We start from the raw sequence: 13,373 nt of genomic DNA, 5'->3' as shown, positions 1-13,373 counted from the left end.
ATGTGTAGTGAAAGATAATGCATCTTGTTATGTATATTTGGAAAAATGGGCATGCTTTTGGAAGCTTTTATGGATGTCTGAAACAAGCATAGCATAACAAATAAACTCAGAACCACTGTTACCAGCCTGCTTAGACTGCAGTATGCTCCATCTGATTCAGAAATGTAAGAAAAGCTCTTGTTAGTCCTAGACCTTGTCTATTTTTCTGTATTTATATAGGTTTGTCTAATGGAAGTTACAAGCTATCCTTACATTTTTGCCTCATTTGTCATCTTTACAATAGTCCAATGATTTTCTTCACTTTTTGAACGTTATGCATTTCACATTAAATGATGCATTTTTAACTTGTCACGTCAAGCAATTTGGTTTTTCTTAATTTTTTTTCTATTTCTTTTTTTTTTTTTTCATTTAATAGTGACAATAGTTTTATAATAACTTTTCCTTACATATACTGTTGTTGCTCTTAGCATGACTTCCAACCGTTAACAGATGGCAATTGGAGCTCTGTATCTGTGGGCTCATTTATGGCTCTGCCCACATGTTTATTTATCCTTACTTTGTCTTTTGAAAATAATCTCTATTGGTAGGAGCAGCCAAGCTGGCATGAAATTGCAATTCTATTTGGTACATTAGTTATATTCATTTTATCAAATAATCATTGTGACATCTCACTTGTTCTGTGTTGATGAAGACCAACTATTATTTGATAAACATTTTGATAAACAGCTTTTCTTCAATGTTTCAGACACAAAGTAGCAAGAATTAGGTTGTTAATCTGAATAGTAGAGACAATATTATTGTGTATCTTAAACAAAAGATGATTCAATTAAAATCTGTGCTTCTTGCCTTTATTTTTTATGGACCATTTCTTTCTATTAAATTTATTATCTGGGACACACATTTTGTCAGAGTAAACAATTAAGCTTTCCTTCTGCTTCTAAAGTAATTTAAATTGTTCTATCATTTTAATTAGACAATCTATCATTATCTTCAAATATCTCCCAAAAGTATGGCTTTGATGCTGCTGGGGCTATCCATAATGATATATCCAGCCTCCACTGCATTGTGACTCTCTTTCTCCCTTCTTAGTTTCAGAAAAAGTGATAAAGGGGCCTCTTGCAACTCATTTTAAGACTTCTGTCTGTGCTCAGTTTATTTCTATTCCTTCTAAATTGTTAAGATACAGTGCAATAAAATATTTTTTCATATTTCAATAATAGTTTCTTATGTTGTCAGCTGATTATCTTAGATTTATGTCCTGCAAAGCTGAATGTTCTTTCTTGTCTTGCTTGATTATAGTGATGATCCAGTCAGTTTTCCCTTTCCACTCATTAAAATTAATTTTTTCTGTGCTTCCAAAGACTCCAGTTTTTTAGCCCAATCAAACTAATGAATTTCTGTACTTTCTCTCAATTTAGACTCTCAATTTTATGTAGTCTCTCAATTTAAAGACAATTAAATACAAAGATTTGCAGAAAAGCCTCATTGAACAGCTACAGGTAAAAAACATTAGATGATACTCAGTGTTGACAGATGTAAATTGGGGTGGATTACAGAAACAGTCCTAGCCTTAAATACAGGACAGTGGGCTGTGACCTCACCATCAGCTTTCAAAGGAAGAGGTGTTGGAAATTTTAATAAGCACTTTCATGAATATGTCAGTGTACTCATAAAAAAAAAAAACAGAATGGGAAACAGAAAGAAAACAGAAATAGGTTAAGTAAGGGCAGAGAGTAAGACAGAAAAATGTCAGACACCACTGTGTAAAGCAGAGGCACTATCACACCTTGAATATAGCACCTTGAATCAGCTCTGGAGCCTCCTTTTAAAGAGGATGCAGTGGAATTGAGAAGGAAAAAAGAAATGCAGCTTGGATGACTAGAGATACAGCAAATGAAGTCCCAGTGTATTGCTAGGGTAAATTAGGAAAGGTTACCAAAAAATTATCATACATGTTTCATATACTCACTTCTATTTGCTATCAAGTATCATGGTTAGGTGAAAACAGATAAAACATAAATGTTAATCTACTGAAAATTTTTGAAATAAAAATTTTAAATAAGACTGAAATATGTATATGATATGACAAAACCCAACCTGATAATTGTTTAATATTTATTTGAAAAAGCACTTTATGTGCACCACTAAATGAGCTTGGAACCAGTGATTATTTTCTATATGTAGGTTTTTCAATCATTACTTCTTGCTGCATTCACTGTTAGGGGAAAGAATACCTTGGATATTCACACACAGGAATTCCTGACCTAGAACAATCATTATAATCAATGCTCAAGGAATAAAAGTCCTTCCTTTGACAAGGTTAGTCAAAGTGACCTATTTCTTTTGCTTTATTATTTCCCCTTCATCCTGTCTCCTGTTTCACAGCAAAGCACTTAGTAAATTTTAAATTGTCCTTCTTTTTGACCTGAAAAATTAATCAAATTATGGTATATGGTGGTATTTTTACAATCCAGAAAGTATTTTTACACTGCTTTAAATATGCAAAATGTACAAAGTAATGTTCTGTAAGCAGACAAAATATCAAATTACAGGAGAAATCAATTTCTCCAAAGGAGCTCTCATTTGAATCTCTCAGTTTTTCTCCAGGTGATTTACTACAACATCAAGTGCTACCTGGTATTTCCCAGCTTCTCTGAGTAAACTCTCAGCTTCTTTGATCCCTCTGTCTACCTTTCTCTGGCTGAAACTTTAATGAAACAACACATGGGAAGGGTGATCAGCTTAGCCATTCTTTGTGTGTGATTGGATTCTGGGCTGTGTTTTTAGGTGGGGAGGTGGTGACTTTCAGTGTTTTACCTTCAAAACCTTTGACATGTTTCTTACCACAGCTCCTATGACCAATGCATGAAGAAAACGTTTCTTACCATCACTGCAAAGGATGCCAGCCCTTCCATATGGACACAAGCAAACAGCATCTCTCCTGGACTTTGGAAAACATGTAGCACCGTTTCCACACGGATTTTCATCACAAGTTGCAAACTGGCAGAGTTTTCCAGTGTAGAGTTTAGGGCATTCACAATACCAATTTTCTTCATCACTGACAAATTTAAATTAAAACAAACAAACAAACAAACAAGTGTAAGTACCAAAATGCATTTAAAACAAGCAGAATAGGATTTACGCTTAGAGAAAATCTGTGACATCTGACTTATGGTTGTCACAGATCTCTTCTTTTACTAGTGTTCCTGGCATTAGACATGACATAATGCCTTATTAAAACTTGAGATGACAGTTTATTTTGGGTTTAATTTTAAATTGTAACTTTTCTTTCTTTTGCTGATGAGATATGTGACTTTTCTAATGTCTCACAAGTTGTTTTGTGCTGCTTCTTTCATAGCATAGTCAAAATAACTGCTACAGAACAACCGGTCTTCTATTATGTCTAAAAAATTGAAAGTATGTGAGAACAAAAAATGAAAGTTACTAGTTTATTTTGTAAATGGAAACATCATTTGTATATTCAAGTACTACATACAGTTTGTATGTATACAGTAGGATGCAGAAAATCCTGAAATATGAACACTTTCATATTTCATATGAACACTAGTGTTCATATTTCATGTGAACATATGAACACTAGTGATTATGCTGAACTTGAAACAGAAGAAACAGGTATATCTCTGCTATCATATGACTTATGTTCTCAGTAATAGAAAGAATATTAGAATAGGCAAGGATAAAAATAAGTTGTAACCAATCTTGAGGGTTGACAAAACTGACGTTTAGAAATGTACATATTCTGGTTGTACCAATTTTTTTTTATAGTACTCAAAAATAGCACAATGACAGATATGGTAGGAAAACCAAAGTAGATAGGAAAACAAAAGAGTGCAAGACATTCCCATCTATGACTTATTATAAATATAATTTCACAAAAGGTCTTATTTGATTTTTCCCTTATATTATGGCTAAAAATAGATGACAGCTAAATAGGTCAATTCATGTGGTTGCTCAGTATCCATGTACATCCTCAGTATTGAACAGAAACATATCTGCCTTTTACTTGAAAAGGTCACATGTACCCGTGGGTATAAATGCAGAAGATGTGGTGCATGTTGTATCAAATCACACTCATTGTGGTTTTCCAATAATAGCATTATCATTAGGATGAGTATTGATAAAATTTCAAATACATGTGATTTCTAAAAATTCATTATCTGCTGATAATATCCATGCAATCAGGTTAAAGAAAATAATCCAGAGCTGAAAGACCTCCTGTATTTTTTAAAAGAGGGAAATAAGTAAGTCTTGTGACAGTCCTTGCTCATAGCAGTTGATTAGTGTGTTCCTAAACTGCCCACCTGCAGAGCTGGGGAGTGAGGATCTCAGCTTGAGAGTCTACCAGAATGAATCTCATGAATAATGCCTCCAGACACCTTTACAAAAGAAAATTGCTATCAGCTGCAATAATAAATTTCTGTGTGTAGCCTATTCTATTTATAGATCTGCTGCAGACAGCATGAGAGGAATCTAAATGAGCTACTGGATTGCTTTCTTTTGTGCAGTATTGAGAATCCTGCTTTCAGAGGTTTTAATATCAACATTACACAGTTCAGCTAATTAAAAAAGCATTGATAAACGGAATTATTCCTTGAAATCTACAATTGTGAGTGATGATTTTTAGTTATCAAGTGCATTCAGTTTTTTCATAGAAGAAAAGGTGGATCATCGCTGCTGACTGCCATAAGACACAGACTTCAGTCTTCACCTTTCAAGAAAAAAATTTCATACATTCTTTTAATGACCGTATATGCGAACATTAGCTATTACTTTTTATAGTCTTACTTTTGCTATTGTGGAGAAGATTAAAAATAACAGGTTTCATAGCAAATTATGAGTAGTTTATGGTTTACAAAATGAGCAATGTTATTTCATTATTGGTGCTGTAAGATTTTAATAACAAAGAAGAATGATTCCTGATAAGGCAAAGAAAACAGTTTTTGAAAAGTTCTACAAAATAATATAAAACTTGAAAGTATAGCAGCTAACCACAGGGAAAGAAAATTATCACATCCTTTTCACAAGAATTAGTATACATGAGCTGAAAAAAGTGAAAAACAAGGAAAATACTAGAATTTTGAAGCTGCAGAACAAAATACAAATTTGGAGTGTTTTGTGGAAATGTGTTATATGACCATATTAGTGTTTGAGTTCAGATCCAGAGCATGGTTTTGCAGAAAATCTCCTGGCTGTCCCCTGTTGAAATGCTTTTTTCCACATTGTGTCTCTAGAGTACATGAACTGAATTTCTTTCTGATGAATGTGCATCAGAAGATTGTCTCACACCTCAGGTTGTATGGACTCAGGATTCAGAACCAGACCAGGTCTAATGTGAGTCAAAGCTTCTTGAAACATGAATAATGGGAATGTTGGGTCCTCACCACTAATTGATTTGACCTGAAAATCTATGCCTATTGAAATACATTACCTACTAATGAGGATGCAGATTTTTATAAGCCATTAAAAGAAAATCATGCAGCCATAGTATATGTTACACACAAAAAACCCCTCCAGATTTTACACTAGAGAACTAACAAACTTCAGGAGTAAATAGAGGGAAAAAAACCCAAACAACCCCTAACTATTCAGAATCATATGAAGGAAGAAAGACACAAACAGTGAAAGCAAATGGGAGAAAAGACAGAAATAGTGTAGAAAAGGAGTGAAAGAGATGAGTGTTTCTAGAGCACCATCACATAATATCTCCAGGATTATGATACAGGGGAAAAAAAGTGTAGGGGGGAAAAAATGTAGGGAAAATGAACTATTCCCTGACATTCTTATAATCCTCTGAAATGCTAAGGGACATTTGTATTACCATTGCCCATGTTAAAATATTCCTTTGATCTTTGGTTTAGATATTAGATTGGAGAGAAAGTCACCAAGAAATATTTGCATGATATGACATGGTATTGGTAATTCAGTAATACAATTTCTCTTCTTGAATCAATGTTACATCAGTGGCCTGATTTAATGAAATTGAAGTTTTCTATAAGATTGACAGCTTTGGGATGCCAACCCAGATTATGGTAATTTATTTATTTTAAATATTGCACAATACAGAGGAGACTGGATTGTAATGCATTAGTGATTCAGTCACAGCTATATTTAACCAGCTGTTAAAACTCTGCTTTTGACTTAAAGAAATTCTGTTTTTGAAAGAAAAGATTATAATCTCTCTTCACAATGTGTCACAGACATCATCTGTACTCTGTTGACAGTGCTTTTTTTTGCCCAAAGCAGAGTATAATCTTCTATATTCCTGTCCCTTTTCCATCTCTAAAGTGGGAGTACAATGAAAGCACATGCCTTTTGTGTAGTTTTATGGAAGAGGGCTTCCCTGAAAGGAAGCACACTCAACACCCAATTAATCATGATTTTAAGGAACCTTCCAACACAAAGCATTCTATGATTCTATAATTCCCTGGTTGTACTACATGTCACAATGGATTCAATATTTAATGACATAGGTTCTTTTAGTGTCCTCATTATATTATCTGTAAAGAAGCTCTGGAAGTTGGAGGGAACAGTTTCTTCAGTCAATAAGTAGTAGATGTACTTCAGTTTATTTTCAAGTTGTTGCTACTATGTTTTCATTGCACTCTTTTGTTTTAAATTACTGGAAAATGAAAGGACCATCATACATTTTCAGTTTAAGCTTTAAGTTGAATTGTGTTTCATGCAAAGATTCATTAAATTGCTTTCCAGAAATCACCAGCATAATGTAAAGCAATTGCAATCTCCCTTTGAAAGCTTTGTGTAATAGACAAATCCACAAAAACTCACTGCAGCCAGAAGGATAACCTTATGTCATCAATAATCTTAAAAATATCAAAGGACAATATATAAAGGAGGTGTTTCTTCCTTGTGCACAGCAGGTGTTTTTTAGTATATAATATATCTGCCAATCTTTCCTTCTATTATACAGCTCCCAAAATCAATTCAGCTTTCATGCTGCTTTAGTACATTTCACTGAGGTTTCCTCAATTACAGTATCTTGTCTAGCTCTGAATGCTTTTGTTATCTTTACTGTTTTGAATTATTTTTTCCTCTGTCTGGAAGCATTATTCTGCAAGTTCTGTCAGTTCACTTTAATTTGCTTTGCCTTTCACCAAAAGAATTTTTGTATTGGGTTTTTGTGATCAGGTTTTGGTAGTGGCAGGGACTTACAGGGGTGGCTTTTGTGGGAAGCTGCCAGAAGCTTCCCCCATGTCCAATAGAGCCAATGCCAGGTGGCTGTGAGATGGACCTGCCACTGGCCAAGGCCAAGTCCATCAGCAACAATTGCAGTGCTTCTGGGATAATGTTGTTAAGAAGTAGAAAAAAAAAGCCCTGGCAGCAGATCATGCTAGAGCAGGATCTTGGCATGGCCATGGCCCCGTGGAGAGAGGAGCCATGCTGAAACAGGTTTGTTGGCAGGACTTGTGTCCCTGTGCCTTGGGACACACTCTGGAGCAGTTCTGAAGTACTGCAGCCATAGGCCTTCTCACACTGAAGAAGTTCATGAAGGACTGTTTCCTGTAGGAGAAATCCAACACTGGAGCAGGAGAAGAGTGAGGAGCCCTCCCATTGAGGAGGGAGGAGCAGCAGAGGCTTGTGTTGAAGTGACTGCAACCCACAATCCCCACACCCCTGTGTGACTGTGGGGGCGGAGGTAGAGAATTTGGGAATGAAATTGAGGCTAGAAAGAAGGAAGGGGTAAAGGGAAGGTGATTTAAGATTTGGTTTTATTTCTCTTTGCCCTACTCTGATTAGATGGGTAATAAATTATTTTTTTCCCCACGTTAAGCCTGTTTTGCCCATGACAGCCTGACCCATGAGCCTTTCATTATATCTTCTCTCCCTTGCTCAGCTAAGGAGGAAGAGCAGCTTGGGTAGGTACCTGATGCCCAGCCAGGCTCAACCCACCAAAATTTTTTAAACTACTTTTCTTTTTATGAAGGCTCTCTTTGGTCCCAAGACCAAATCACTTGTGAATTAAGTAGGTTTATAAAATTCATAGGGAAAATTTTTTGAGATTGGTTGGGTGCACTCATGGAGGAACTATTTGGCTTAAAATTTTCTTTGGGGCAGACTTAGAGTTATACTGGTTCTACTGCAGACTAAATAGGCCCTCACTTTTAAATGATGCTTCTGAATTATTCGATTTAGATTAAAATATTGGAGTGGAAAGGTTATAATCCCACTCCAAAAGGAGAGCATGAGGGACAAAAAGGTTCAAACACCTCGCTTGCCTCTTGTCAGCATAGGAGAAAAAGATCATTGTGTACAAACTGATTTAACTCTAGCAGAAAATTAATTAATAGGACCCAAATAAAGCTTTATCCATCCCAGTCAGACAGCAATGAGCATCTGCTCTATCTTATCATTAAGCATATGAGTTTCCTTGAGCAAGAACATACTCTTTAAACAATACTTAAATTAGAAAATTTCCTGCAGTTTGATTTAGCTGTGATTTAGGAAGGACAGAATTTGATTTATAGAAATAATGAAGAAAGAGAAACTCTTGCTTATTGATAGATTATCTATTTCAGACTTTCAAAAATGCCATTATTTTCAGGAGTTTAGGATGGTTTTAATTTATTTTGCAATGTACTAATTGAACTTACTAACACAGTACTAACTTTTCAGGACCATGAAGCTTATTCTGGGGTCTTTTATAAGCACACTTTAGACTCCATTTCCCACTCACTTGGTCAACATGCAGGATTCCATAACCATCCCATGAAGGATACATACCCATTAAGATGTATGATGCATAAAAAGTTCTGCCTGGTAACATGTCAGTTATGACCATTCCTGACACAAGAAGATGCACAATTGTGGTATCAAACACTTTTAGAGGCACAACACCTAATGACAGATGGCTAAGGATCCCTCAGAAAAAGTACAGCAAGTAATGGCTGGTAAAAACAATCTATCTGGGCAGAAATCCATTCCCTGGCCACATCTAGGAAGAGAAATAATGATCTGTCAGGCTGGATCCAGTGAATGGGCTATAATTAGCTATGACATTACTCCTTTCCCCAGTCTCAGTCTTTTCAGTTAAATCTACATTGTGTCCTTCTTTGTGTTTATACGAGAAATAGCCAATAGATTTTGACATATGCTAAATGTATTTATAAAAATGATTTTTTTTAAAGTTGAACAGCTATGATTTTGATAATAAAAAACTTCAGACTATGTGAAACACATCAAGGGAAGCATATAAATATTTTCAGCAGCATAAGGTTGAAGGCAGATCTCCACATCTTACTGAAATCCTATGCAGCCTAAATTCTGTTTGTCCTTCAAAAATCTTTCATAATTCCTTATGACTGAAGATTTCCAATTGCCCTTAGCAGTTCCTAGGGCTCTAAACAGCCTTTGCTTCAATATCTCTACTATTTGCTGTAGGACTTGGGAATACCATACCCAAAGCAGTGATATTGAACATTAACTTGCACCATACTGCTTGTTGCAGTGCTTTCATTAAACTTGCATTGTATACTATTACTAATTTCTGTTAGAAATTTAAAACAATCTTTAAGCACAAAACCATTAATTACTTCAATTTTAGATGAATTTATAGGTTGCAGAACTACATGACAGTATTTTCCAAGATTTCGGCCTCATTGCAGATCAGCTGCAGTTTGCTAGAGTAATTATGAGGAGACAGATAACAAAACTGCAGGGGAAAATCTTTAATAGCTTGTAAAATAGCAGCATTTACTCTAAATACACAACATAATAACTTTGAACTTTAATGGCTATATTCTAAATCCAGAACTGTCTACCTTGGACAGAGGAAAAAATATAGTGCAAATCTAGGTGGTCATTATACTTTTCTCTCTTTATCAGTTTCTTACTAATTTATTTTCCTGTTTCTAAAAGAGGTTTTTTATTTATGTATTTATTTTTTGGAACTTCAATAGATGCAAATTATTGTAGCAGCGTGTGGCTACAGTGATGATTGTGATCCAGGAGGCCACCACCAGCAGCAGGGAAAACAGATGGGACAAGTCTCTGTTGTTTAGCAGGGGAGTTCATTTTATTCCCCCCCATCCTGCCCCGTGCCAGGGGGAGCAGGGGGCAGAAGCCCGGGAGCCTGAGCAAAGCTCAGAGAGCCCAGAACCGAGATCCAAGAGAGAGCAGACCCAGGGCTGTGGGGTTTTATCAGGTGTCCCATGGGAGGAGTCTCAAAATCAGATTACAGCCTCTTCAGAATAGGAAGGCTCCACAAACTATTCCATTCTGAATTCAACTTACAGAAAGAAGCGTCCATAACCAATTCTTGATGATGTTGTCACTAGTTCAACCAATTTCTCTAATAATCAGTGACTCAGCACCTCTTTCATGTCTGTTTAGCACCAGTTACCATTTCTGTTTTAAAAACATTCTGAATCACAAGGGCTAGATCATCAGTTCTTTTAAGCCTGGTCTATGTACAAAGCTGGAAGACACAAATCTCTTAAGATCTCACATAAAAGGGTAAGTTAAGCTTTGAATTTGCAGGGCATCATCAACCTTCCTATGGTGATTTTCCCTGTTCAACTAATTTCTTATACCTCCTGGCAATTCAAATGTAGAGCCTTCTTTTCAATCCTAGGTACCTAGATTTCTATTTCTAGCTCAGCAAAATGGAAATAAATTTTCCATATGCACATAACATAGTGTATTATTTTCAGATAAGAATTTATGTTTATAAATATATAAAATGTATTCTAAGCTATGAATGAAAATAGCAATTACTATATGCTCTATGAAAAGTTGACAACATTGCAAGTGACCAGGTAAACCACAGCTGCTTTGAACTGACAAAACCCTTACCATTCACTTTGGATATTCCTTTTTCTAGCTCTCCTAAAAACATCATAAGTGAGAAATTCTGAAGGAATGAACGTCATGGAGGAAAACCTGAATAGAATTTTTCTTTGATGGTTCATCTTTCCACATTAAATCTTCAACTTTCTTTTTCTCAGTGGTTGCCAAAAGAACGTTTGTATGTGGCTTGTTCATTTCTTATTGAAAACACATGTGCTCTGGCATGTGCTCTGCTTTTTCTCTGAACAGCTGACAGAGCCACGAGGTGGATCAAGAGCCACAACTTAGAAAGAGCAAGTCCCCATGGATAGTGCTTTTCCATGGAAGGGAATGACTATGAGTCATACTCTTACAACAATATTTTAGCCTTAATGAGAAAGTTGCATCACTCCACTTTGCCTGTAAATCTTGTACATGGTTTCTAATATTTAAATTCTATCAGTTGTCTATTCATAGGCTTTGGGAGCTTTTTTTTCTGTCCTGATTCTTTAAGTTAAGGAAGAAGATAATATTCCTTCACATAAATCATGCTTCAAACCAGTAGGCATTTGCAGACTAGCATCTGTGTTTGCCCCGTGGCCAGTGAAATGTAAACCCTAGTTTCTTCTGACTATGCATCACCGAACATTTGATTCTATAATGACATATACTAACGTATATTAAAAATTGTACTTGTACCACGTCATGGTACAAGTTAACATATTAGAAATGCATCACTGATCTAATTAGTAAAAACAGCACTGCAGAACCTTGCCTGCACTTTTACACATTTTTTGAAAGAGTATTTGAGCTATAACTAAAAGTCGTTTGTCAACAGAAAATATTTTTTCAACCTTCAATGAAATTGATTACTATCTATAGAGCATACCATACCACAGCCTCTAAGACATGAAATCCTAGGAATGCTGTAGGCTGAGTTAATTAATTTCTATTTCTATTATCTAGACCATATTATATTATATTATATTATATTATATTATATTATATTATATTATATTATATTATATTATATTATATTATATTATATTATATTATATTATATTATATTATATTATATTATATTATATTATATTATATTATATTATATTATATTTTAATGAAGCTTGAGGTGATATATGAATGACACAAGCAATTGCATTTGCTATATATTCTACAGATTTATTGCTTACAAAAGGTGGTAGATTAGCCAAAATTCCTTGGATGGTGCAAACTAGATAATGTAAGCTTCCTTACCAATGACCAAGGTGATTTTTTTCCCTCAGAAGGTAATTCACATCTCTGTGCCTTTTCAATCTGTAGTTTCTTTGGCTGTCCAGGGCTTTAACTCTAACACAGATAAGTCCTAGAGTTTTAAATTAGACTCTGGAAATTTCCAAAATAGCTTTTTACAGCCTTCAGACTAGCACATCATGAGTCACACGATGTGGCTGAAATTGGTAGGTCATATTTGAAGAACACTGGTTTTCAGGATTCACCTCACATACACTGGTACATAAAGTCTAAAGGTAAATCTTATCTCAGCCCAATAGTGGTGTTTCATCACTGCAGATGTATCTAATTACATGGAATGTGTGATGATGAAATCCAGAGAAGGAAAAAAAAATCTATGCACCCTAGACCTTTGTTTCTTAGAACAAGACTAGTAAAAATTGGCCTGCAACCAGTGCATCGGGCACTGCAACCTCTGCTGAGTGTACTATAAAGACTTCCCACAAAAACAAAATAGCATTTTTCTTTAGTTCCAAAAAAACCCATCTCTTAAAGCTTCTGAGTGTCTATACCCTGTCTGTCTCGCTTATCTCATTGAGATTCACTTTCTTCCCTGTATAGTTCAGATATTTTCTTCTGCTGTCAGGAATAAAAGAGGAAAAGAAAACCTCAACACTGTTTTCTTGTTCATGCTTTCTCTGGAGTACCACCAGCTCTCAAAAGGAGCAAGAATTTCCTGCACCGTAGGATTTTTGTTTATACTTTAACTGAAGCAAGTATAAGAGGTTAAGGACAACTTCATAAATTCCATTTGTCCATGGCTCTAACCAGATTTCTACAATTAATTCAATCTAAGCTATTTCTTAAAATAACACCAAAGGTAGGTCACAAAATCTGAAAATAAAAAGCAACTAGCAAAGTAAGTGCTTAGGAAGGACCAAACCTTGATCCCTCTGTCACAGTTTTCTCCTACTAAAATGAAAGGTAATGTACAGGAGAGTGCACAAAGCTTTTACAAATAGTAATTGCTGAAGCTTACACAACTAATTGAAGATGAGAAGCACAAAAGAAGTACTAGAACTACAAAATATTGTCTGAAGTGAAAAGTTATCAATTACCATCTGCTTTCAATTTTGTTACAATATGCTCTTTATCAATAGCTTGGGTTGTTCCATCTTGTAGGTTGACCTTTTACTTTGATTGCTGCCTCAGCTCTGAATTTCACACATTCCTGGATGATGGCTATGACTTATGAAGGATATAAAATGCCCTAAAAACTGTAAAATCAAATACTATTAAGCTGAGTGTTGGCATTTTTCAAATGTGCAAGAACTGTAACT

At 35.2% G+C, this 13,373-nt stretch overlaps 1 protein-coding gene across 1 annotated transcript in view; it reads right to left on the bottom strand.

The window, feature by feature from the left end:
* EYS (eyes shut homolog) overlaps positions 1-13,373 on the bottom strand; it is a 725,122-nt gene that overhangs the window by 50,235 nt on the left and 661,514 nt on the right. Inside the window, 1 exon segment of the mRNA XM_053974015.1 lies at positions 2,886-3,058. Within this exon segment, the coding sequence (XP_053829990.1) occupies positions 2,886-3,058 (173 nt within the window).

Source organism: Vidua macroura, chromosome 3 (genome assembly GCF_024509145.1).
Source record: "Vidua macroura isolate BioBank_ID:100142 chromosome 3, ASM2450914v1, whole genome shotgun sequence".
NCBI classification, from domain to species: domain Eukaryota; kingdom Metazoa; phylum Chordata; class Aves; order Passeriformes; family Viduidae; genus Vidua; species Vidua macroura.
This window is presented reverse-complemented; position numbering and strand designations above follow the sequence as displayed.